The following is a 26,065-nucleotide window of genomic DNA, read 5'->3' as shown; positions in this document are numbered from 1 at the left end:
TGAAATATTCAATCTCTGAAAAAGTGGTTGAAAATACTTTTTAAAAACCATGACTAAAATCATTATCGTTTTCTAAAATGGTCCATATATTTTTATCTATACACGTTGCCTCTGTGGACCCTTGCTAAAGATGCTACTATGTTTAAAAGACAAGACCTTCTCCTAGTTATGAGATTTTCAAAGTGAGGCCCCAGAGTACTATTTACAAAAGCTTCCAGCTGGTTGCACATTTTTTCGCTTTTGTTCAGAGGTCAGCTCACTCCTTACAGGTTGCCTACTTTGACAGGATTGCACAATACCAAGTAGAGTCAACTTGGGATTCTCCAGGTATGAACTGTTGGAAGCATAGCACTGGAAGTTTGGCTTAGCAGGAAAACTGGCCAAGGGAAGGGGCCCATCACGTTGGCCTGGCTTTATGGAGTACTGGTGGTCTTCAAACATCTGAACCACTTGGCCTCCTTAGCCTGGTGTGGACAATCAAGAGTTGACTGCAATTACTAACATACCTCCTACACTATTTACATACAACTGGCTAGAAAAGAAAGAAAAGGTTTAAAGTTCTTAACACTCACCCAGAGAGGCATACAGACATATGCACAGACATACATAATTAGGGCTAATTTCTGCTCCCTTAAGTCAATGGCAAGCACACTTTAGGTACCCACTCCTTCAGTCAGAATTTAGCCCGTGGTTTGGCTGCAAGTTAGATACACTACTAACAAAACCATTTTAAAAACAAAATGTAAAAGTCTGTTGCCAAAACCTAAGCCCATCTTTATTTGAAAGAAGCAGAAGGGCTAGGAAATGGATGCTGCAGGGACAAAAGCATCCCCAGCTGGGACCAAGTGGTGATTTTTGTGTTTTGCAGTGCTTTTGCCCCATGCAATCCTGAAGGGTGAATTATATGCCCTTAATCTTTTCAAGAAAGAAATGCTTCTGTTTCCCTAGTGATTTTTCAGCTCTACTCAGGTCCCTTTGCTTCTATTCTGAAAGGCTGGTCGATTTTCTTTGGGTGGCAAGTCCACATTTGGTCAGTCTGAGGGTGAGATTAAGTATAAAGGCTCATTAGTCGTCTTCCTGACATGTCGGAGCAACATCAGGGAGTAAAAATGATGGTTGATCTAGGTTGAAATGATGCACAGATATAAGGTGGAGTGAACATCAAAGAAGAGGTGACTCCTAGGGCACAGCAGCTCTACTGGTCCTTGTAATGTGGGAATTGTTGGCTCATCATTTGTGGCCTTGCCTTGATCCTTTTCTTCCTGACATGTATTAGCAGACACGCAGGTAGTTTCTTCTTGAGCTGTACATTCTCGTGTCCGGGTCAGAAGAGCTCCGAGATGGTTGTTGCATGGAAAATGTCATCAAGGTCAGATCAATCACAGCTGTCAAAACAGTGACTGTTGTTAATATAATGGTTACTTGCTTTTGGGGAGACTTCAATATTGTAGAAACTCACTAGTGACTGATCACCTCCACCTTCTCTCCTCCATTCCCTATAACCTCTAGATAACAGGCAGAACATTAAATCATTTTGAGAAGAGAATCCAAAGCCATTTAGAGAGCAAGCCCCCAGAACAAAGCAGGGTCTTGACATCATATTATGATGCTGCCAAAGAAAAATAGCTACCCAACCATGCAGTGCAAACATGCCTTACCCATGGTCTCCAAGCCTGCAGCAGCCCCCTCCAGGAAGTCAGAGTGCACTCTCCCCAATATCACTATTTGCAGGACCATACACCTCTCCCTCTCAATTTCTCTCCCAGCTAAGGTCACAGAATAGGGCAAGGATACAGGGAGAAGTTTGGTAGGGATGAGAAGGGAAGCCTAAAGTCAAAAGCTGAGGAAATTCAGTGAGGACAGAATTGAGAAGAGTGTGAAGATGTGGGGAAGCTGGTCAGATGGCCCAGGAGAAGATCTGTACACTTAATGAACAGGTGGTTTTTCTCAATGACAGCTAGCGAGTGAAAAAATTGCATGAATGGCTTTGTAACTTGGCATCTACTTAAAAGGCATCATTATCCTGAAATATGGCAAGCAGAAGATGCTCATCAAGGTCCCTTCCAGCTCTGAAATCCAGGGGTTCTCTGAATGTATAATCAGAGCCAAAGAGGAAAGCTCCTTGTAGAACCTAGCTGCTCTAACAGACAAAGTGCTAGCCTTGGAATCAGGAAGACCTGAATTTAAAACTTTGGTTAGATAGATCATGAGAATGCTGGGGCATGCTAATGAATCTTTAACAACTGGCTCTCTGGGAAAAATGTATGCATGATACACATTTAGGGTTAATCTGTATTATTAACTTTTCTCCTATCACTTCCTTATGTCTAGACTAGTAATGGGCAAACTACGGCCTGCGGGCCAGATGCAGACCCCTGAAATGTTCTATTCAGCCATACAACATTATTCCTAATCTGACAAATACAACGAGGAGGATACAATTCAATGAAACTTTGAAAGAGTTGCCTTAGAAACAGACTGACAGAGGAGCATTTCCTTTCCTTTGGCCCCTTCTTTAAAAAGTTTGCCCATCACTAGTCTAGATAATTCACAAAACAAGAAGTCAATCCCCGATTGATTATATTTGCCAGTTTCTGAGGTGTAAATACTCGTGTGAAAATTTAACAATCAGCTCTTGTAAGTAGCTGGCTCCAGCATACTGTAAGAGGAATGTCATATGGAACATTTACTGAATTTCAGTGAGGTATCTGACACACAATCTCACATAATATTCTTGTGAATGAGATGGAGAGATATGGGCTAGATGATGGCTCAGTAAGATGAATTTTTAACTACTTGTACAATTAGTCTCAAAGAGTGGTGATTAATGAATTTAGATCAATGAGTGGAGTCTGTAGGGAAACATCACAGGATCCTTTTTGTAGACCTATTCTTTTTAACAGTTTATTCAGTGCTTTCAACGAAGGCAGCATCCTTTTCAGCTTTACAGATAATCTGAAAATAGATGGAAGAGTGAGCTAACTCACAGAGAGACACAATTGAGACCCAAAGAGATTTCAACGGGTCATAACTATGGGTCAAAGCTAATACGATGAAATTGAATATGAAGTTTTACTTTTGAAGCTGGCAGGCTTTGGATTTGGGATATACAGCTAGACAGCAGTTTAGAAGGAAAGGATTTATAGGTTTGAGTGGACCAGGCACTCAGTATGAATCAATAATGTGACATGGCAGACAAAAAAGAACTATGAGTTTAGGCTAACAGGAGACTAGGGTCCAGAATGACGGAGATTATTATTCTATGGTGGCAGCTAGGGGCCACAATGGACAGAATGCTTGGATTAAAGTGAGTTCAAAGCTAGCCTTGGATACTTCCTGGGCAAGTCACTTCACCCTCTTTGCCCCAGTTTCCTCATCTGTTAAAAGAGCTGGAGAAGGAAGCAGCAAACCACTTCAGAATCTCTGCCAAGAAAACCTCAATTGGGATCAAGAAGAGTCAGACATGACTGAAACAACTGAACAACAACAAATTATCCGACAGTCTAGTCCACTATATGCTTGGAATGGTATTATCACCTTAAGGTGCCACCTCTTGGAGAGGATACTGATCAGCTGAAGGACATGTGGAGGAGAGCAACAAGGACAATGGAAGGACAACTACATGCTTCACAAGGATCAGGTGTAGGAACTAGAGATATTTAGCCTTGAAAAGAGAAAACCCATGGAAAACATGATCATCATTTCAAAGCTTTATAGCTAGAAGGGACTTTAGAAATCATCTAGCCCAATTTCCTCAATTTACAGATGAAGAAACTGAGGGCCAGTAAAATGACTTGCCAGTATTCTATTTAAGATTTTTGCATCTATGTTCATTAGGGAGATTGGTCTGTAGTTTTCTTTCTCTGTTTTTGATCTACCTGGCTTTGGAATCAGTTCCATATTTGTGTCATAAAAGGAATTTGGTAGTACTCCTTCTTTGCTTATCATATCAAATAATTTGTATAGAATTGGGATTAGTTGCTCTTTGAATGTCTGATAGAATTCACTTGTGAATCCATCAGGCCCTGGCGATTTTTTCTTAGGGAGTTCTTTGATGGCTTGTTCAATTTCTTTTTCTAATATGGGATTATTTAGGTATTCTATTTCTTCTGCTGTTAATCTAGGCAATTTGTATTTTTGTAAATATTCATCCATATCTCCTAGATTGTTATATTTATTGCCATATAATTGGGCAAAATAGTTTTTAATGATTGCCTTAATTTCCCCTTCATTAGAGGTGAGGTCTCCCTTTTCATCTTTGATACTGTCAATTTGGTTTTCTTCTTTCCTTTTTTTATTAGATTGACCAGTACTTTGTCTATTTTATCTGTTTTTTCAAAATGCCAGCTTCTAGTCTTATTTATTAATTCAATAGTTCTTTTACTTTCGATTTTATTAATTTCTCCCTTGGTTTTTAGTATTTCTAATTTAGTTTTCATCTGGGGATTTTTAATTTGCTCGCTTTCTAATTTTTTGAGTTGCATGCCCAATTAATTAATCTCTGCACTCCCTAATTTGTTAATATATGCCCTCAAGGATATAAATTTCCCCCTGAGTACTGCCTTATCTGCATCCCACAGTGTTTGGTAGGATGTCTCATCATTGTCATTCTCTTCAATGAAATTGTTGATTGTTTCTGATTTCTTCTTTGACTAATTGGTTTTGGAGAATCATATTATTTAATTTCCAATTAGTTTTTGATTTGCCTGTCCAGATGCCCTTACTAATTGTTATTTTTATTGCATTATGATCTGAGGTTACATTTATTATTTCTGCTCTTTTGCATTTGTTTGCAATGTTTCTATGCCCTATTACATGGTCAATCTTTGTGAATGTACCATGTGCAGCTGAAAAGAAGGTGTATTCCTTTTTGTCCCTATTTATTTTTCTCCAAATATCAATTAAATCTAATTTTTCTAGGATTTCATTCATCTCTTACCTCTTTCTTATTTTTTTTTTTTTGGTTTGATTTATCTAGATCTGAAAGAGGAATATTTAGATCTCCCACTATTATGGTCTTACTATCTATTTCCTTCTTGAGCTCTGCCAGTTTATCCTTTATGAATTTGGATGCTATGCCACTTGGTGCATACATATTGAGCAGTGTTATTTCCTCATTGCTTATACTGCCTTTAATCAGGATGTAATGACCTTCCCTGTCTTTTTTAATCATATCTATTTTTACTTTGGCTTTGTCAGAAATCACAATAGCCACTCCTGCCTTCTTTTTCTCATTTGATGCCTAAAAGATTTTGCTCAAGGCCTTAACCTTAAACGCTAATGGATACTATAGAGAGGATGATTTCAGCCCAATGTAAGAAAAATCTCTTTAGAGAGTTGCTCAAAATTGCAGTGGATGTCCTCAGGGAGGTTGTGATTTCCCCATCACTGAAGGTCCTTAAAGATTAATTGTAGAAGAGGGGATTCTCTCTTCAGATCCTGTTTACATGAACTGGCTTAGAAGGTCCCCTCCTTGAACGCTTGAGTTTGTATAGGTTTTTTTCTTCCTCCTTCACTGGGTATAGGTTCACCCATAACATTCGAGGTGGATCTCAATGAAGTCTGCATGCCTCAGGGCTCCAGGCATAAAGTGACAGGCCAACCTCAAAGACAAGTTTCTGTGGGCAAAATAGTCATTGCATAAGATGTGCTTCTATGTTTGTGATTCTGACCCTAGAATGACAGGATAAATCTATTAATAAGCATGTTTACAGGAACTGCTTCCCTGTGGGACATTGTCACAGATCAGCCTGAAACAACCCCAAGGCCAGCAGCAGCAGTGGCAGCAGTGATGGCCTCATCTGGCTTCCCATGGTATTAGATCACATTACTCTTATGATCATAAATTCAGAATGGAAGAGATGTCAAGGGACCATCTAATCCAAATCCCTCCTTTTATAAATGAGGAAACTGAGGTCCAGAGAGATAATAATTTGCCCAGCATCAAATACATAGGTAAGTATCAGAGGTGAGATGAAATCTTTTACATTTTACTTTTAGTGTTTCAATTCACTGGGTTTGGGTTTATTTTTTTCTAAACATAGGTGAATAAATTCCCTAATTATGACAGAAGCTCTGCTCATTTAACAGTATGATTAGTGGGAAGTGAGTCTTTATTTAATATAAATTGTTGTTTGAATGGATATTTGTCCAGCTTTTTTTTAAATACAATAAGTTTATTGTCACTGATCAACCTTAGAATAGTTTAAGCACCATAACTTTCCATGAATTTTCTTTTCTTACATACCATAACAATGGTGAAGACCTTGACTAAGCCATGCAAACTACTCTGGCTACCAATCCATGTAGACATAGCCAGTTTCCAATGAGTGAATTTTTGAATTCACTATTTATTTGAAATTGAATTCACACTATTTAGAATTCTATGTAAAATAAGCTAATTCTTCTGGCCTGATGGAAATGGGTAGTCCAAATTAAACTAATACTTGGGGAATCCATTATTTTCACTAACTGGGACTTATTTGTACTCATCTTTTGGGAGGGCAATGGCTCCTTTCCTTACTTTTATGGCATAGTCAGCATGATCAGTAGGAAAAAGCATGGGATTCAGAATCAAGAGGCTCTCCTACTTACAACATGAGTGACTTTGGGCATCAGTCTCATCTCCAAAATGAGGCATTTGGAGACATCTCTGATAATATCTTTCAGCACCAAATTTTATGACTCTCTCTTTTCTTTTAATTTCTTGGTAATGGCATTCTCCCCTCAGATATCACAGAGACATCACATTTGACTTCCACTTCTCAGCTTTGCATCTCAGATATTATGATATCCTTTCTGTGTTTTCTAACCTATGACTAGAGTATAAGCTCCATTAAAAAAGGACCTGTATTTCATCTAGTATATATTTGTATATCTCCAGCACCTAGCCAGGTGGGCACCAGCAGGGTAAGCTAGCCCTTTCATATGGTAGGATAAAGAAATAGTAGAAGTATTTTTTATATTGGAAAAAATTAATTGTAAAAGATACCTTGATGATCCCCATATGTATCAGGTATTAGGTAAATTGGTTTGGTCCTTTGGGGGCATTTTGTCACAAAAGCATAAGGAAAAGCAGTGTGTATGAAACTAGGGGCATGGGCCAGCCAACGTTTCAACTGTTAGAGATCTCCTCATGAATCAAAGAGTTCTTTTCTTTAAGTGGGGGCATACTCTAGACCAGTGATGGAAAAACTTCTTAAAGAGGGGGCCAAAGGAAAGGAAATGTTCTTCTGTCAGTCTGTTTCTAAGGCAACTCTTTCAAAGTTTCATTGTATTGTATCCTACTCATTGTATTCGTCAGATTAGGAATAATGTCGTGCATGTGTGCAGCCAGATGGAATATTTCAGGGGGCCACATCTGGCCCAAGAGCCATAGTTTGCCCATCACTGCCCTAGATCAAGAGCAAGGCAGGACTCAGTTCATTGTTTTTGTTTTGTTTTGTTTTGTTTTTTGTGGAGGCCAGATCTGTAATTTCATTGGAACAGACAATTATTGTTGTTGTTAAGTCATTTTCAGTTGTGTTCTGACCCTGTGTCCCCATTTGGGGTTTTCTTGGCAAAGATACTGGAATTATTTTCCATTTCCTTCTCCAACTCATTTGACAGATGAGGAAATGGAGGCAAACAGGGTGAAGTGACTTGCCCAGGGTCACACAGCTAGGAAGTGTCAGAAGCCAGATTTGAACTCAGGAAGATCAGTCTCCTTGCCTTTAGGCCTAGCATTCGATACACTGTGCTCCCTACCTGCCCTGGTATAGAGAATTAGCTGTGAGAGAATTCTACCAGTGCAGATCACCACCTGCTTTGCAATTTACAGCCTTGAAAAGTTGCTTGAGATTAAACAACTTCCTAGGTCATGTAGTAGGTCATGATGCTTTTTAACATACAAATACATCCTGAAAATGTTTTAAAAAACTAACCTGGCTCAAGTTGAAGACTGTAACTACCAGCAAAACTTAGAGATTCCTCATGGATAAAGATGCAGAATACTTCAGGGTACAGTTGGGACTAAGCTTCCAGCAGGGGCTAAGCATTCTGCTTTGGTGTCCTTTCAGTTTGTATCTATTCAAAACTCAGAAGTATTTGTGGGCTCTAGCCTTTGATTCAATTGGGCAGCACTGGCCAGTACAAATCCTCCTATGTGGAACTCTTCCCATTTAGAGAAACAGGATGTATGATCTTACTAGGGGATCCCTGAGTGGAGTGCACAGACCAGGCTCTCCCGCTGCTTCACATCAATCTCTTCCTATCAACCTTCTCCATCCAGTATTTGAGAGTCTCTTGTGAAAACTGTACAATTTAACAGTTGCTGGGAACTCATTACTTGAAAAGGCTGGATGATCTAGGTCAGTGATGGGGAAACTTCCAGAGACCCAGTGGCCAAACTGCAACCCTCATGTACATGAAAGCCCCCGACCTTACCCCAGACAGGGGAGGGAGGAAGCACTCCCATGGGCTGCTGGGCAGAAGGGTGGGTGATGGGAGAAATGTCCTCAGCGCATGGAGAGGGGGAAGGGAGCAGCCCCTCTGGCATGTGTGCCATAGGTTCACCAACACAGGTCTAGGTGGGTAGGGGAAAGGGAAGAAAGAGTATCAAGTGGAAGAGTGAAAATCAAAAGGAGGAAAGAAAGCAGTAGGTAGGTGAATAAAATAGAGATGACTGCCCTATTCTTTAATTCCCAGCAGTCTATTAATCCCAGGCAAGTTACTCAAGTCATGTCTTTCCCTCAAACCCTCACTATGTAACTACTGTGTCACAAGTTTTGGCAGACACAGGCAAAAGGAAACTTGTCTAGGCATGGTATTGACTTATTCTCAAAAGAAGTCATGGAGCTTGCTGTTCTGTTTTTTAAAACATCTTGGGTTGGGTTAACTTATGCTTGGGTCTCTGGTCATCCATCCTGGTCATAGGCAGCCTGTAAAGCTGATGATAAATGGGATGGGATTAGAACTGCCATACTTTATTGCATTTCCTAACTAAGAATATCAGCCACACTCTGAGTGGGTAGAGTTTGGCAGCTATAAAAGTCACCTTTCTGTTAGAGAGCAATCCATCCCCCTAGACAAGAAGTGGCTGGACACATGATACACAGAGGGGAAAATTCAGTGAAGGAGAAGCAGCAGAGAGCAGCGTTACATTACCTTTCCGGCAGAACCCCCTTTAGGAAGGAAGGATTGTTAATATCAGGCAGTGCAATTAAGCTTCCCGTGCTCTTTTAATATGGTTAGACATGCAAATCAGCCTGGAGAAACATCTGCATGCTCCAATTTAATTGATTGTTAACTTTGACACAGATGTGGCAACTCAGAACACCTCCCCCGCCTTTAAACAATTTAACTTGATTATTTCAGTGTTGAGCTGAAAAAACCAGTTACTTACTGAATGTTTTTGCCTGCCAGTCAAACCACTGTTGAGAAGCCTAATACATGAGAAGTTTTGTTCTGACAAAAAAGGGAGGGAAATCAACTAATTAAAACCAATGTCATTGCTTATCCTAGACAATTTGGGGTTTACAACTTCCCCTGAGCCAGCTGACTATTCCAAGACCCATCATTACCATCCTCTTGATTCAGATGAACATTAAAATAGGTCCTTGTGCCTGGCACATAAGAAGTGCTTAAATGCTTGTTAACTGACTGTCTGACTTGTAGATCAATTCATTCTCCCGGCTACCTGGCTATTAGAACTAGGGAGAGATGTGGGAAAAGACTGTGGGAGAAGAAGTATGCATTGTTGTGAGTTAGAGGATGGGGACTGAGCCAGAATTCTTGCTAATCTTCTAAGAAAAGGCCCTAAGTCTGAATTGACCTTTAGCCTACCATTCCAAGCCACCAAATGTTTTCTTTTCCCTGACTCACCATGTCTATACCCTCTTCTTTCATGAGTTCTCATTGCAGCCCCATGTCTCCAACCAGACTTGTCATCCCTTTGTGTTTTTATCCATCCCTGCTTCCATTTTTCCATGTCTTCTTTCTTAACTTCTATGCCTCAATATATACCTTTGTATATATTGTACTTGATGCAACTGCTAGGATCTTCCTTCCCTAATTACCTTCCATTAAAATAAAATCCCAGACTCTTCCTTTCTGTCTTGGTAACAACTCTAAAGACAAAGAAAGGCTAGGGAGACAGTTGGGGTTAAGTGACTAGCCTGAGGTCACACATCTATTAAGTATCTGAGGTCACATTTGAACCCAGGTCCTTCCAAATCCAGACCTGGCACTCAATTTACTGTCACCTAGGTTCCCCTAACTACCATACCTTTAATGACTTTGTGCTTATTTTGCATTTATTCTTTATTAATTTGCATGTTTTCTCACCCATAGAAGGCAACTTCCCTAAGAAGAGGGGTTTTTTATTATTATTCAATTTGCATTATTTTTTGTATTTGCATCCTCTTTGCCTAACATAGTGACTAGACAGCTGTAGGCCATACTAAATGACTGCTGATTAATTGACTGATATTCTGTCTTGCAATGCTAAGCCCTTTTTTCATTGTCCTGTATTCTTTTAAAGTCTTTGTGTTCTGTTGTGATCACTAATGTTTTTCTTTTTAGTCTAATTACGGCATAAGTTCCAGTTGAAGGGCCAAAATCTATTACTTCTTTTATATTTCTCACAGCAACTATTACCTACAGTGGATAATTAACAAAACCTAGATGAATGAGTGAATTGCTTATTTGCTAATTGTCTTTTCTATGAGCATCATTGTCATCTAAGATATTGAGCTTAGTTTTAATACTCATTCTTTGCTGACTGCCTACTTATTTAACCTTGTTTGTGGTTCTCAGAACATAGGGAGATCTGCTACAAGGGGATTTAGGGAAAGATAAGTATTAGATGATAAAGAGGTAGAAGGGCTATGATCTGTTGGGCTGGAGGCAATACTGCCCTGAAGGGATCAGATTCATGTAGGATGGAGATTGCTACAGGATCAAAAATGGGGTTAGCTAGGTGGCTCAGTGGACAGAGAACCAGGTCCAGAAATGGGAGGTCCTGGGTTCAAATCTGGCCTTGGGCAAGTCCTAGCTGTGTGACCCAGAGCAAGTCACTAGCCCTTACCTCTCTTCTTAGCCTCGGAACCAATACATAGTATCTATTCTAAGATAGAAGATAAGGGTTGAAAAAAAAAAAAAAGGATCAACAATACCAGTTCATATCTCTTGATCTCCCATTTGACAGAACTGTTTAAGATACTTTTCCCTCTCTCAGAATGGAATAAAAAGATTTTAAAATTAGCATTAGAGAGGTCTGACAAAATTCTGGAATTTTGAATGTAAAATCAGAACAAGTTTTTACATCATGAGTTTAAGATTATTCCTCACCGATTCCCCTTAGTGCTTAACTGATAAGTTGTGAATAGACAACAATAACTCAGCCTATCAACTGGAAGGCCCTTCGAGAAATTTCTTCTGAAATTCTTTTGTATATGTTTCCCATGAACTTAGCTGTGTAAATGCTTCCCTCTGGTTAACTTCTTTAAAACGAAAAAATGTTTTATTTTAGTTTGTGCATTCTCAGGGCTTAGAACAGCACATTGTATATAATACATATTAAGTGCTCAAAAATGCTTGAATTGAGTTGAAATTATGTTTGCTCTGAATGTATATTTGTACACATGTGCCTAGAAGCAACATTTCAGATGAATTCTCTGATCTAATACTAGTGACTAGGACTTTCTTTGGGATGGCTAGAAGGTCATTCATAGACCTAGGAGTATCTTAATGAAATTCAGTTTTTGAAGGGAATCTGCACTCAATGAGATAATGGCCCAGTGTTCTTATCTACCTAGATTTTCTGAATTGGGAGGGACAATTCAAAAATAAAGATACCCAATACTATGGGATTCCATGAGATCCTCTAATGGGTCTGTTTTACAAGCTGCCTCACCCAAACCATTTACTGTCATCCCCTTTAAGGCAGAGATCCAAATTTTAATATTGGTTTTAAGACCCGTTTGGACTTGTGCTTTGTCTAAATCTCTCTTGTCAGGATCAAAAGGTGTGACTTTGGACTCTCAAGCAACAAGGTTCCCACAAAGACAAATGTTATGCTAAGTAGATGAGCACTTCAATTACTGCTGACTGACAAGAGGAGAGCTGACCAAAGTCATGCCATGACCGCCATTATTGCCAATTGCTCTCCTGCTGGTACACACCTTATAACAGAAGCAGAAAGATTTTTATACAGTGGAGGCTCAATGAACTATACTATTCCACTAGCCAATTTCCTCTTTAGTAGAAATGTCCAAAAGTGGAATGGGCATTTATCTTCTAAAACTGTCCAGAGACTAGTGAGATTACAATGTCTATTAGATTGTGAACTCAATGAAAGTAGGGGGTTTATATCCTTGTTTATCTTTGTTTAACATTTTGGACATAGTAAGTATTTAATCATTGTTAATTAAATGAATGAATGAATGAATGAATGAATGAATGAATGTTCAATGAAAGGTTTTATAATAGAAGACATTTAGAGTTGGCTTAGGAGAATTAAAACTATTCTATAAAGCTTACATTCCCTATCTAACTCTATGGCACTCCATGTGGATATTGTTAGGGATGGGATCTGCTTTGCTAACATGACAACACTGATATTTAAAAGAGAATTAATTCTGCCTCACTCAGTTTCAATGCTAGAAGTATATTACACTGATAGAGTATAAGCTCATGAAGAGCTCTGCAATTGAAGGAGGCTACATGGATTAATTGGGCTGATTCTGAACTCCCTTTCAAGAATTCAATATTCTATCAACCTTTTATTTCCCTAAATGCCTCTTTGCCTTAGCTCAGGTTATCTCCTTTGCCTGTACAGCAATCCCTCCTCATCTCTACTTTTTATTTTTTATTTTTTATTTGTTTAGCATTTCTAGGGTCTATCAAAACTCAGTTTCATTCTCAGTTGCCCCAGGCTCAGTTTCTTTTATTCTAATTCCTCTCTCTTCCTCCCTCTTTCCAAATTATTTTGAATTTACACCTTTTAGAATAAAAGCCTCTTGGGGGAAGGAATCATGGAGGGCTAGTTTTTTCATTTTTATCTTTGAATTCCCAGCACAGATCACAGTGGCTCACGCATTGTATGTATGTCTTTATTAAAAGGTTGCTGAATTGAACTGAATTGAATTTAAAATATGAATTTATTTAAAAACAAATACTTACTGTTGTAATATACTGATTACTATCATGCTTCAACCTGGAATTCTTCCCAGGGAGAGCTGGAGATGTACACTGGGAGGGAGGCTTGGAGCCAGGATTAGAAGCACTTTCATCTGAAAATGTGTCGGGAAGAAGCTGGGACAGCCCGGGGTGGGCTGAGCTGCTAAAGCCGCTGATGCTCTCACCAGAGGTGCACTGTGATGACTCAGAACTCTCAGTGACTACAGACCGGGAGGAATAATAATGCAGTTTAATCAAACATTAATCAGTTTATTAATTTACAGAACATAAGTGCCCCAGCCTCTCATATTTCAAGTCTAATTTCTTTTGATATTGGAAAGTCTTAATTATAACATTCCCTGCAAATTAATTTTCCTTTTCATCATCATCAATTCACATAGTCCCTACTGGTGACTAGGAGATACTGTAAGAACAGCTAATTTTTTCTAGGAGATATTGTAATGACTGCCAACTTTTTAGTTTTCTTTGGATCTTTGTGTTTGTCAAATACTTTAAAAATCACTTATTAGAAGAGTTTTGCTATCTTTTCTTTCTTTCTTTTTTTTTTTAACTCTCACCTTCAGTCTTAGAATCAATACTATGTATTGGTTCTTAGGTAGAAGAGTGGTGAGGGCTAGACAAAGGGGTTAAGTGACTTGCCCAAGGTCACATAGCTAGAAAGTGTCAGACGCTAGATTTGAACCTAGGACCTCTTGTCTCTAGGCCTGGCTTTAACTCCACTGAGCCACCTACCTGCCCTCTGTGCTATCTTTTCATTGGCTTTTCAACATGACTCTTTGCTTCTTATAAATGCTCTGTGGTATATATTTATATTTTAAAATTAAAGTTTAAAATTTGCTTTGAGAATTTCATAGCAGCACTTGCAATAATCAGAAATACCTTAAAACATATAAAAACTCACTGATCTAGCCAGTTGAGATCATCTCCCTCTCAGTGAATGCAAGCACTTGAACTGGCCTTATCAGAAAACTGCCCTCCCCTCCTCATTTCAACCTGCTTTAATACCATGTATAAATCCACTCACTCATCGATGGTTGGCTTCCAGTTTCCTGTTCTAGCTCATCTTCCTCAATACAGGTTTTAATGTCATAAGTCCAGTGATAGAAGGGAGGGCTTAGCAGTCCTGAATAAGATGGACTAGAATAAACATGCAGGTTTAGTGACCCCAAAATTGAAGATGAAGACTGGCTGCTTGAGGAAGAAGTACTGCTGTTGGAGATGGTAGAGTGGGGCCTTTTAAAGGGTGTTGAGTGGTCAAATGAAGACACAGCTATAGATGCCCTAGATCTTGACTCTAGAAATAAAAGAATTAAAAAAAAGGTCAGACTTGCCTCTTTTCCTTGTTATCATCCAAGCTACTGACAGAGTTATCTTATCTCTTCCCTTTCCTCTACTTTCCCTCCCCTTCCTTTCCCTTCCCTTCCCTTTTGTTCCCTTTCATCCCCTTCCCTTCCCTTTTTCAGACTGGGTCTTCTAATCTTGCCCTAGGATAGAAGTACCGGGACTACTCACAGGTCTAATCCCATTATTGATTGGCAAAGAAGCTTTGATCTGCTATTTCCAACCTGGGCCAGGTCACCCCTCCTTTGGTGCCCTGATGGTGGCTTTCCTCTAGTTCTGGTCTTAGTGTGGATTGACCTGATTGACTACAGATCAGCTCAGAAAACCTGAGCTCCCTGGCAGCAGTGATTAAGGTCATGCATCAAAATGCCCGGCCCCAGATTAATTTCACAATGCACAGCTCTGCTCATATGTTTGAGTATATGCTTTACTCAAATACTCATACTCTTGCTCAAAACCCAGAATCTCAGAGCTGGAAGAGACCTCAGAGACTGAAGTCCAACTTGCAAATTAATTCATTTAATTCAGTTTCTAATTCGAAACTCCTCTATGACATACCCAACAAGTGATTATTAACTTAGACGTGAACCCTTTAAGTGAAAGGAAGCCTGTTCTCAGCCAAGGCAGTCCACTTTTCACATTGAAATAGCCATAATAATTAGGAAATTTTCCCTTTACATCCTGTCAAAATCTTTCAGCAAATTTTTAATAGCTCCCTATGGCCTCCTGAATAAATAAGAGCTCAAATGGGATGTAAGCTTTCTATTTATATTAGCCTAGAAATACAACTACCACATATTAGAAAATGCATTATTTTGAATCTCCTATATTTTCAGTGAGGGGATCATTCATTGGAATGAGATCTTACTTAAGATGAGGTGATGATTATTATAGATAGAATCCTTGATCCTAAGTCACAAAGGTAGATACTCTCAGGTCTGGAGTTTGAAAGTCAAGTTCCTCCAATAGAAGAGAGAATGAAGAATAAGTGGTACCTGTTCCCTTCATGATATAATCTATTGCCCGGTCACTTATAGCTGCATCACTGGGTTTGATATCCATGAATGGTTTGTTGCCTATTCCCATAGACACCATTTCTTGCATCCTGAGTTCTAAAATAGAAAAATGTGCAACACTTGAGAAAGAAACTCCAAAGGATTGTAGATTTTTAACTAGAAGGAATGTTAGGAGTCATCTTGCCCATTTCTTCTTTTCACAAAAGACATTGTGCTTGGAAAGGTGATGGGACTTGCCTGATGATGCACAGACTGCAAAAAGCAGGGCCAAGATTCAATACCACATCCCTTTAATTCCAAATCCAACACATTCTTTAAGTGTGCTTAACTGACAATTTATGAGGGATTATCTACTGTTTGGGGGCCTCTGCTAATAGAAAGACTAAACAGACAGGAAATAGGAGGACAAACATACATGGTTGAATAAGGAGTGCTGTCAAAAAACTCTATTGCCATGACCTAGGACATCAGGAGTAACCAAAGGAATAAGAGAAAAGAAACAAGAAAGTAGCACTGATGCAACAAGCAGGATATTGATAACTCAGGTAGTTCTCTGTCTTTGATTCCATTTTTGCAGCTGTAGGAATGAATTCCATTGCAGCTGTTTGGGATCTGGGGAGCATAAAAATGGGGCCACCTGGCTGAAATGAAGAGCCTAAGAGTAGAGGAAGCTGCAGCTTCTGGCCTGATAGATCCTGAAAATCAAGTGGAAACGAATTCTGAGAAAAGGCCATTTGAACAGGTAAGAATAGTGGGCAGCTTTGGAGAGGCTAGTTTGGTTCTACCACTTATAAAAATCTATCCCTTATGGGGTAAAGTATTTGTAGCTTTTAGATAAGTTGTTCCTTTTCTTTTAAATTAAATTTTTATTTTATTTTATTTTTAAAACCCTTATCTTCTGTCTTGGAATCAATACAATGCATTGGTTCTTAGGCAGAAGAATGGTAAGGGTGGGCAATGGGGGTTAAGTGACTTGCCCAGGGTTGCACAGCTGGGAAGTGTCTGAGGCCAGCTTTGAACCTAGGACCTTCCACCTCTAGACCTAGCTCCTATCTTTACAAGGAGGCATCTAGCTGCCCCCATAAGACACTCTTTATAGCTCTACAGAATAGCTATCCTGATTTACATGGCTGAATTCTTTATGCTCAAGATGGAATATGACCTGTCTTGCATCTCAATCAAATTAAACTCTCATGTAAAATGATATTCTCCATCACGAGCCACTGCTATTGGCTTATAACTTCCTCATATTATATACCTCTGTTCCTCAGAGCTTGTCTCCATAGGATTTTCCCTATGATATTTGTCCAAGCAATTTTCACTTCTGCAGAACTTGCTTGAAGGATGTATGTGTCTTGGGATTTCCGCCTCCTTCGGAACCAGATCTCAAACCTCAGACCACTGTCTCCAACATTTTCTGTCATTCCAATTTCAGCAGTCTGAAATCATATCCAGGAGCCAGAAAAATCAGCATGTTCAATTTCATCTGAGCATTTTCTACATCAATGTAAAATTGTTTTCACTGCTAAGAGTCTGGTGGCCCAAATAAGTCAACATGGGAATTAATTTGCTTTACAAAGTAAATCTTGATTTTCTATGGTAGCTTCTGAGAGCTGCAGCCACTTCACATATATATGAAATGTTATTTTTCTTAAATGACTTATAAATATAAATTTCATCTCCCTAGTCAACCTCATTCATATTCATTAATCCATGCTGGATGGGGGCAGAGATTATTCTGAACACCTTTGCCCCTTTTTAAAAATATGATAACTATTATAATGAAGAGATTTTCCTAAAGTTTAGTTCTGAGCTTTAGGACACACTCATACTCACACCCACACCACACACTTATCCCCAGTGGTTCCCTATTTCTTCAGGAGCAAATGTAAAATCTTGGGTGGCATTTAAAATCCTTTGCAACCTAACTTAGTGCTACTTTTCTAGTTTTTTTCACACCTTACTCCCTTACATATACAGAAGACACTTGCTCTAAGTGGCACTTGTCTCCTCCCTTATTCCTCACACAAGATACTCTATCTCCTAACTCCACGAGTTTTCAGTGGCATCTCTTGGTGCCTGGAATACTCTCCTTCTTCATCTCTGCCTTTTGACTTGTTTGAAAACAAGCTCAAATCTCACTTCTGCAAGAAGTCTTTCCTAGGCTCCACTCCACCCTTACTCTAGCACTCTGCTGCTAGTGCCTTCCCTATGAGATTATTTTCTATTTTTATCGTTTATATTTTGAATGTACAATTTTTGCATTTTTCATACATACAATTTTTTGCTCTTCTTTGTATCCTCAGCATTTGGCACAGTGCCTGGCATATAATAAACACTTAATAAATCCTTTTTGATGGATTGACATGTCTTACCAAAAGTCAGTTAATGGCAGAGACAGGAACAGAGGGTGAGGTAGCTGAAACCTAGATTGAGGTGACCATGATATTGGGATGAAATTACCCCATTCCAGTGCTTGGCATATAGTTGGCACTTAATAAATACTTATCAATTGATTGGTCTTCCTCCTCCTTCTTTCCATTTCAGATCAGTCAGGACTCCGACTACATTAGTATTTACTAGATGGGAAATTCCTAGGTGGTGCAGTGACGTGGAGTCAGTTAATATGTGTCTAATAATAGACACATATTAACTGTGTGATTCTGGGAAAGTCACTTAACCCTGTTTGCCTCAATTTCCTTGGCTGCAAAATGAGCTAGAGAAGGAAATAGCAAACCACTCCAGTATCTTTGCCAAGAAAACCCCAAATGAGGTCACGAAGAGTATAACGTGACTGAAATGACTGAACAACAATAAATTCCTAGAGAGTTAGTACTGTTTTGAATTAATTAAGCTTCTGAGAAACACTTTCCCAGGGTCATGAACACTTAGAGATATTCTGATCCCAGGAGTGCTGGCTCCCATTACAGTGCTAATCTCAGACTACCCTGTCCTCTGATGGAAAAACCCTGAAATCCAACATTTCTTGCAAACTCAAAGAAGAGGCTTTGCCTTGGCACTCTCTGAAGCCCTAAATTGCTATAAATACATCCCAACTTGGAGAAGAGTTGCTGCATATGTGAATATGTCATGTTTTAACTAAAAAAATATATAGACAGCAGTCCATACTTTCTCTGCCACTTATAGTCTTAGAGAATTGTCTAGAGTCCTAAGAAGTTAAGTGACTTGGGAAGATTCATGCAACTAGTATGTGTTAGAATAAACTGAGTTTTCCTGATTCTAAGACTAGTTCTCTATCTAGTGTCCTAGCGTGTGTTCTTAATTGAAGGCAGGTGGTCAGAAGTTCCCATTTATAGGACTGGAGATTTGCAGTTAGTTTGGCGCAACTAGTGGGAGCTTCTGTGCTGCCAAGTGTGCCGAGGGGCGTGATTCAGACAGCTGTTGACTGCCCAATGAGCCTGTGTCACCATAATAGAAATGCAAAATAGAATTATTTTCTCAGGAAACATCTGGCTTCCAGTGAGTCCCATTCAGCAAGACATCTCAGAGCCCCATATAAATAAATACAAGTGGTCCAGGGATGACTAACACCTTTGGGGAATAAAGCTGAGTTCACAGTGGTCTAAACTTTTCGGAAAAATCAGGCAATGAGGATGATGGAATGTCACAGTGAGGTGTAAAAATACCATCAAGTTGCTCTCCATTTCATTCCATGAAGTTGATTTTTTGTGCTTTTTTTTCCCCTTTCCTTGTTTATATTTCATGTAATTTATGAAGTTAGAACAACACGAAAGCTGTGAGCTCCCTTTAATCTAGAAATAATTACAACACATTCGAAAAACTGTATATTCTGTGCAAAAATCAGTGCATTTTGCCCATGCTTTAGAACAAATGGTTTGTTTGTTTTTACCTTGAATGACTGTTTGTACATATAAATATCATATCCTCCATCAATCTTCTTGGTCTTGCTAAACAAGATAAGATCCTCAAAAAGGAAGACATGTCTCAGATATTTTTTCCTCCCACAACAAACAATAAATTCATCCTGACATCTCAGCTGTCCTTGTTCTTTTAAATTCACCTAGAGAGAGAAAGAGAAGCATTTTAAAGAGATCATGAAGATCTTGTCCGATTTGAAGCAGGTTGAGGGCATTTTTTCATTGGAGTTCTTCTTTGCCTTGAAACATCCCTTTAGCCACATAAAACTCTTAAAGTTTTGGAACAGGTACAGGTTTCTAGTTTTATGTATAGAAAATACATCTCGATAATATTTTTAAAATTCAACAATCCTTTTTAAAAAAACAAAACAAAACCAAACCTTACTTTCCACCTTGGAATCAATGCATTGATTCTAGGGTAGAAGAGCGGTAAGGCAATAGGGGCTAAGTGACTTGCCCAGGGTCACAAAACTAGGAAGTATCTGAAGTCAGGATTAGAATCTAGGACCTCTTGTCTCCAGCCTGGTTTTCTGCCTAGCACTGAACCATCCAGCTGTCTCCTCAACAATGCATTTTTAAAGCATTGATTATGTACCAAGAATGATGCTAGTTGCTGAAGATACAAATCTAAAAAAAATGATAATCCCTGCCCTCAAATGCATCCTCTAACTGTAAAGCAGGGGATAACAGTACCTACCTCCCAGTCTTCTTATAAGAATCAAATAAGGTCATATTTGTAAAGAGTTTATTACAGTGTCTGGCACATACTGGGTGCAATATAAATGTTAGCTACTAGTAGTAGCAGTAGCAGCAGCAGCAATATACTATCCAATAGGGAGAAGAGGACGTGTGTATAAATATGTATGACACAGATTAAATGAAAATAGTTCCAATAAGAAATTTGAGGAAGATGTCAAATTGCTTGCCTTCTAAAGAAGAAAAAGGGAGTGGTGGGAGGGGGAGAGAGAGAGACAGAATACGGAATGCAAAATTTTGGAAAAATGAATGTTAAATCTTTTTGATTATAGTAATGGAGAAAAAAATAAAATTAAAAAAACAAATTAAAAAAATTTGAGGAAGGAAAGGGCTGGGGAGAAGGGATCAGGAAGAGTTTTATAAGAGGTTCCCTTCCCTGAGTTAGGCTTTGATGAAAAAAAATTGATTTAAACAGTCAATTGTGGATGCAGGGCTTTTCAGGTGTGGAGAATGTTCTACATAAATACCCAGAGGCAGGTAAACAGTATGACATGGTCTAGGCACAGTTAATAGTCCAGTTTAGTTGGAATGTAAGATACAAGAAAGGGGGAGGGGCAGCTGGGTAGCTCAGTGGAGTGAGAGTCAGGCCTAGAGACAGGAGGTCCTAGGTTCAAACCCGGCCTCAGCCACTTCCCAGCTATGTGACCCTGGGCAAGTCACTTGACCCCCATTGCCCACCCTTACCAATCTTCCACCTATGAGACAATACACCGAAGAACAAGGGTTTAAAAAAAAAAAAAAAGAAAGGGGAAAATGTTGATTGCATGGTTGGTTGGAGCCAGAATAAGAAGGGTAGGCTAATAATAATAATAATAATAGTAGTAGTAGTAGTAGCTAGCATTCATAGTACCTACTATGTACCAGACACTGTGCTAAGCACTTTACAAATAATCTTTTTTGATCCTCACAACAATCTTGCAAAGTAGGTGTTATTACTTAAATCAATTAATTAAATCAATTAATTTTATTCATTTTTATCTTTAAATTTGATTATGTATAACAATAAACATCTAACATCAATAATATAAATATTATGCCATAATAAACTATAAAAATGAATAAAATAATATTAATAAAAGTTCATTTCATTTATTATTATATATAACATTATAATAATCTAGCAATATATAATTCATTAAATATTAATTTAGTTAGTATTACTATTATTCTCATTTTACAGTTCAGGAGACTGAGGCAGATAGAGATTAAGTGGCTTGCTCAAGGTCATACAACTAGTAAATGTCTAAGGCTAGATTTGACCTCGGGGCTTCCTGACACTACTGGTAAAATAAAGGGATTAGGCTAAAAGTTCTTTCAAGGTTCCTTCTAGGTCAGAAATTCTGTGATCTATGTAGCTATTGCTTAATTCTATGCTCCCCCTTTATAGAGCAGCTCCCAACAACTCCCAGAATCACAGAATTTGAGTGCTAGAAGGACCTCCGTAGCCCTCTAAAAGACACCCAAAAAGAATCCAGTTCTAGAATGTCTCTCGCGCTCTCCCTGTTCTTTCCCTTCAAAGCCCAAAGTAGCAAATTGGAGCGGATGACTCTGGTTGGAGATAGGCGGATGTAATTTCCTTCCTTCCTTTGCCACCTCTCTGCAAGGCTTGGAAAGGGACGAATACTTAAGCAGATGGCACACTTTTGGTGACTCCCTTTATCAAGGGCAGGAGAGAGAGACTTCCCACTGACTTCCCACATGGTATGGTCAGTTTTGCAAAGGAAGCCCAGAGAGGGAGATCACTTCCTTACATCACACCCCCGGATGGCATCCATGGCCAGCAAGTCGTTCCCGTGGCGAAGCTGGAATTTGACCATCTCCTCGGCAGCTCGGAGGTCACTGAGCTCCTGCTCCTGCGTCTTGGTGCATTCTTTGATCATGTCCTTTAGCAGCAGGGCATATTTACTCATCCTCTGGATGGGTTTGAGCAGGTAGGAGGCCAAGTCCATCTTATCGCCCAGGTCTTGCTGCTTGTTCTAAGAGAGGGTCAGAAGGATAAAGGCAGAGGTTAGTTCCATGGCTGGCGACTCAGGGCGATCATAACATCTATCACTCACTGACAATGGGGGCAGGCTTCACTGGATGGAGGGATGGAAATATAATTACTTTAAAGAAGGCATTTCCATGGCTGCTAAGCAAAGCGTCCGACTGTGGTTTATTTTTGCTGTAGAGTGCATACATTCCAAACTGTTCCTCCTGGAAAAGTAGAAGAAACACAATTTTTATTTACTTTTTTTTAAGTGAAAGCATTTATATTCATATGAAATATATCTGCTTCTGAACTGGAAATGGACCAGGGCAGGCTTTTTCTGTGACCGGAGGAAGGACCATCATCACTGTCCTCTGAAATCCTCTAGGTGGTACTCTTGGATTAGATGCGTTTGAGAGTGGAACTTTAAGCCCTTTGCAAAGTCTTTGTTCCCCACAGTTCAGTTTAACCTTTCATTTAGAAATGCCCCAGGCATCCCAGATCTAGCAGGAGAGCTTTGGAAATCATCCACTTACCACTGCATACACAGTTCTAAGAACTCTGGCTTTCTTCTTAAACAATAGGACATGGGAAAAACTGGGAAAAGGCAGTTCTTGGGACTTGGTGGGGAAGTCAGGCAAAACAAACTAGGGGATTATGGTAAAAACTCTCTGCCTGATTCACATTGTCATTTATGATTTTAAAGCAATACAGAAAGGGCGATTTGTGGACAATGATAGTACTTTTTGATGAGCTGACTGGTTTTGCAAAGGGGATCTTAATGATTCTTCTAACACATTATAATTTGTAGATTTACGTGTCTAATAGTCTGTCTTGGTTGATATAGAATGAGTAAAGAGTTTATTTACATAAGCCATTATTAGCATACATGCTCCCTTGAAAAATGGATACTATATTCCTCCTCCCCCCACCCCCCAAGAATGCTTATTTCTTTTGTATCTTTCTAGAGCAGGTAGAGGGGTAGATAGGTGGTACAATAGATAGTGCTGCCAAGAGTCAAGAAGTCACATCTTCTGGAGTTCAAAAACCTGACCTCAGATTCTAGCTGTGTGACCCTGGGCAAGTCACTTAACTTTGCCTCAGTTTCCTCATCTATAAAACTAGCTGAAGAAGGAAATGGCATTCTAGCATTTTTTGCAAGAAAACTCTAAACGGGCTCATAAAGTTGGACACTATGACTAAACAATAAATAGCATCTGGTAGAGACTTTTGTCAAAAAGCTATGTTAATTAGGTGGATGAAAAACATGATGTTTGGCAAAATGGCATTCTGTAGGGGCAAGCTAAATCCACTCCCACAATGCTATAAATGGGCTATTAGCTGAATGATATGACAGGGAGGTTTCTGAGTTTGCAATGGGGCTTTGCCATAATGCCTTAATGCTGTTATTACAAAATTATGTTGGAGCAACCTCATGTGGGGACATGCATGTGTGGTACACAGAAGAGGTACTCAGGGGAACCAGTAGTCAATTGAACTAAGTCACCTTCCCTGTTCTAAGGTGATAGAAGGGAGATTCCCAGCAAGTTTATCCAGCATAGTTCACTGGAGCACCAGTGTCAGGACAGGAAGAGTCTGTTTAGAAAGCAGGGTATATCCATAAAGCTTTTCAACCTCAGAGAAAGATGGCATTGCTTTTCAAACGCTAAAAATAAATGAAGCTCCAGCCCATACAAGAAGATACCCGAGGGCCATTCTCTTGTTAGGGAAGAATTCTAGAATTTCTGTTTATTTTTCAGTGGGGGAATAAGTTTGTTTAGTCCTTACTGTGACTCTGGACCCTTCCTGGATTTGGAAAGGACCTCTTCTTAGACATGAGATTCTGGGCACCTGGTGGTGCAGTGGATGGAATATCTGGCCTGAAGTCAAGAAGACTCATCTTCCTGAGTTCAAATCTGGCCTTGGATTCTTACTAGCTGTGTGACTCTGGGCAAGCCACTTCACCCTCTTTGCCTCAGTTTCTTCATCTGTAAAATGACCAGAAGAAGGAAATGGCAAGCCACTCCAGTATCTTTGCCAAGAAAACCCCAAATGGGGTCATGAAGAGTTGGACATGACTGCAAAATGGCTGAAGAAGAACAAATTTTTTTGATTCAGAACAGCAGCCATAGGAAAAGAAGGGGAGGGTGTGTCTCAAGGGTCTTCTTTAGGGGAAGTCATTGTTCTGTTCAGCACAAACCTTTATAATTTAGAAAAATGGGACCAAGAAGCCACATTGTAAAATCTTATTATCTGTATAACCCAATCTGATGGCTTAAAAGGGCTAGACTTGAGTGTGGTGTGTAGTATATTAGGTATGATAATAAAGTGACAGCCTTGCTTCAAGTGAGATGTTTATAAAGTGCTTAGTGCAATGCCTGGCACAGAATAGGAATTGCTATATAAATGTCTTGGTTCCTTTCTCCTTTCAAACAAATATATTAAAATTCATACATCCAAATGAGTAGTCTTTTTCAGAGAGAACCATTGTCCTTGCAAAACTTCATACCTTTTCTTTTCATGCTGTCCTGCTCAAAATATCACCGGGACTTGGTCTTTTGCAATTGCCTTCAGTCTGTGTCACTTTGGGGGGGGGGGCAAAATACTCCATAGTGGTAAATATATAGCATGTAAGAGAGGGGATCTAATTTTTGAAAACTGACCCAAATTACATGGCATCAAATCATCCTGGCACCGTGCATGGCTCTGGATTTAGAGAACCTGTATTTAACTTCCGCCACTGATGTCTATTATTTGTACGTGAGCTTAAACAAATCACGATTTCTCCAGGACTCAGTCTATAAAATGATGGGTTTGAACTATATTTTTTAATATGGCCATATGTAGAGCCTTCCAGCACTAGATCCATGATCTTATGATCAGTTCACTAAGGTGGATGCTCAATCTTGCTAGTGCTATCTTTGGTTTTAAAACAAAAGAAAAACACAGAATCAATCTACTATTTAGAGGTTGATTTTCTTGTGTGCCTTCAAAATAGGCTCTGAAGACCATTCCAATTTTTCTTTGTAAGTTTTTGAGTAAAGCAAACTGTTTTAGCAGCATGTAACTATTTGCTGAGGCTAAATACATATTTGTAAATGCAGAATAATCAACAAATATTCACTGTTAAATTCAAGAACCAGTGCTCTGTTTATATTTATTCTGAAGGATGATCACCTGTAAGAGCTTATGTAGGTCAGCTCCTTAAAAGTAGCTGAGTCTGGAGTTTTGAGACAAGATAAAAGATATCTGGGAACTCAAACATATTTTCATTTCTTCAAAGGCATCATGTAGAAGGAATATCTTACTTAAAACGAGCTAGAGATACTTGCCTTCTAATTGTGACCTCTCCACTAAGTAATTGTGTGGCCTTAGATGAGAAGTGAGAAAGCCTTAGAGATATTTAGAGATGTTCCCCTCCAGCTCTGTGACTTGAAATAATTTGTTCGATCTGTTCATTCAATGATTAACATGGATAATTACAAGCCATATCTTAATATAAAAGTGCACTTATTGTTTTTTCCCCCTGAGATGTGAATCTTTTGTCTTTAAACACATTTCAGTTTGCTAGAGCTCCCAAAGCGTGGACATCAATCCCATTCTCAGGATGTATTGTAGAATCAACAGACAGAAGTGAGTCATTTCCAAGTACAGCTTTTGCATGCTTTTAAAAAAAGGGTTTATTATCTAGAGAAGTACAAAATTACATTATGGGTAAATGGATGGTTTTGTTTCATTTGCTTGTTTATTTTACTTGTTTGAATGAATCCAAATTATTTTGTTTTGGGGGGAAGGAGGTTAAATTCCAAATAGGAATACAGCCTATTCCTTAGATTGAGCCCAACCATATCATTTTACAGAGAAGGAAACCAAGGCATAGAGGAGTTAAATAATTTGCCTAGTTA

At 39.1% G+C, this 26,065-nt stretch overlaps 1 protein-coding gene across 1 annotated transcript in view; it reads right to left on the bottom strand.

The window, feature by feature from the left end:
• Window positions 1-737: 737 nt before the first annotated feature.
• The window catches only part of PLEKHG4B (pleckstrin homology and RhoGEF domain containing G4B), a 199,120-nt gene continuing 173,792 nt past the window's right edge, over window positions 738-26,065 (bottom strand). Inside the window, exons 16-24 of the mRNA XM_044665077.1 lie at window positions 22,298-22,387; window positions 21,943-22,167; window positions 19,408-19,578; window positions 16,795-16,975; window positions 15,516-15,632; window positions 14,204-14,473; window positions 13,162-13,379; window positions 9,383-9,444; window positions 738-1,385 (exon numbers count right to left, since the gene is read on the bottom strand). Coding sequence (XP_044521012.1) covers window positions 9,403-9,444; window positions 13,162-13,379; window positions 14,204-14,473; window positions 15,516-15,632; window positions 16,795-16,975; window positions 19,408-19,578; window positions 21,943-22,167; window positions 22,298-22,387 — 1,314 coding nt within the window. The 3' untranslated portion in view covers window positions 738-1,385; window positions 9,383-9,402. The remainder of the gene's footprint in view (window positions 1,386-9,382; window positions 9,445-13,161; window positions 13,380-14,203; window positions 14,474-15,515; window positions 15,633-16,794; window positions 16,976-19,407; window positions 19,579-21,942; window positions 22,168-22,297; window positions 22,388-26,065) is intronic.

The sequence above is a fragment of the Gracilinanus agilis genome, chromosome 1, assembly GCF_016433145.1.
Source record: "Gracilinanus agilis isolate LMUSP501 chromosome 1, AgileGrace, whole genome shotgun sequence".
Classification (NCBI taxonomy): domain Eukaryota; kingdom Metazoa; phylum Chordata; class Mammalia; order Didelphimorphia; family Didelphidae; genus Gracilinanus; species Gracilinanus agilis.
This window is presented reverse-complemented; position numbering and strand designations above follow the sequence as displayed.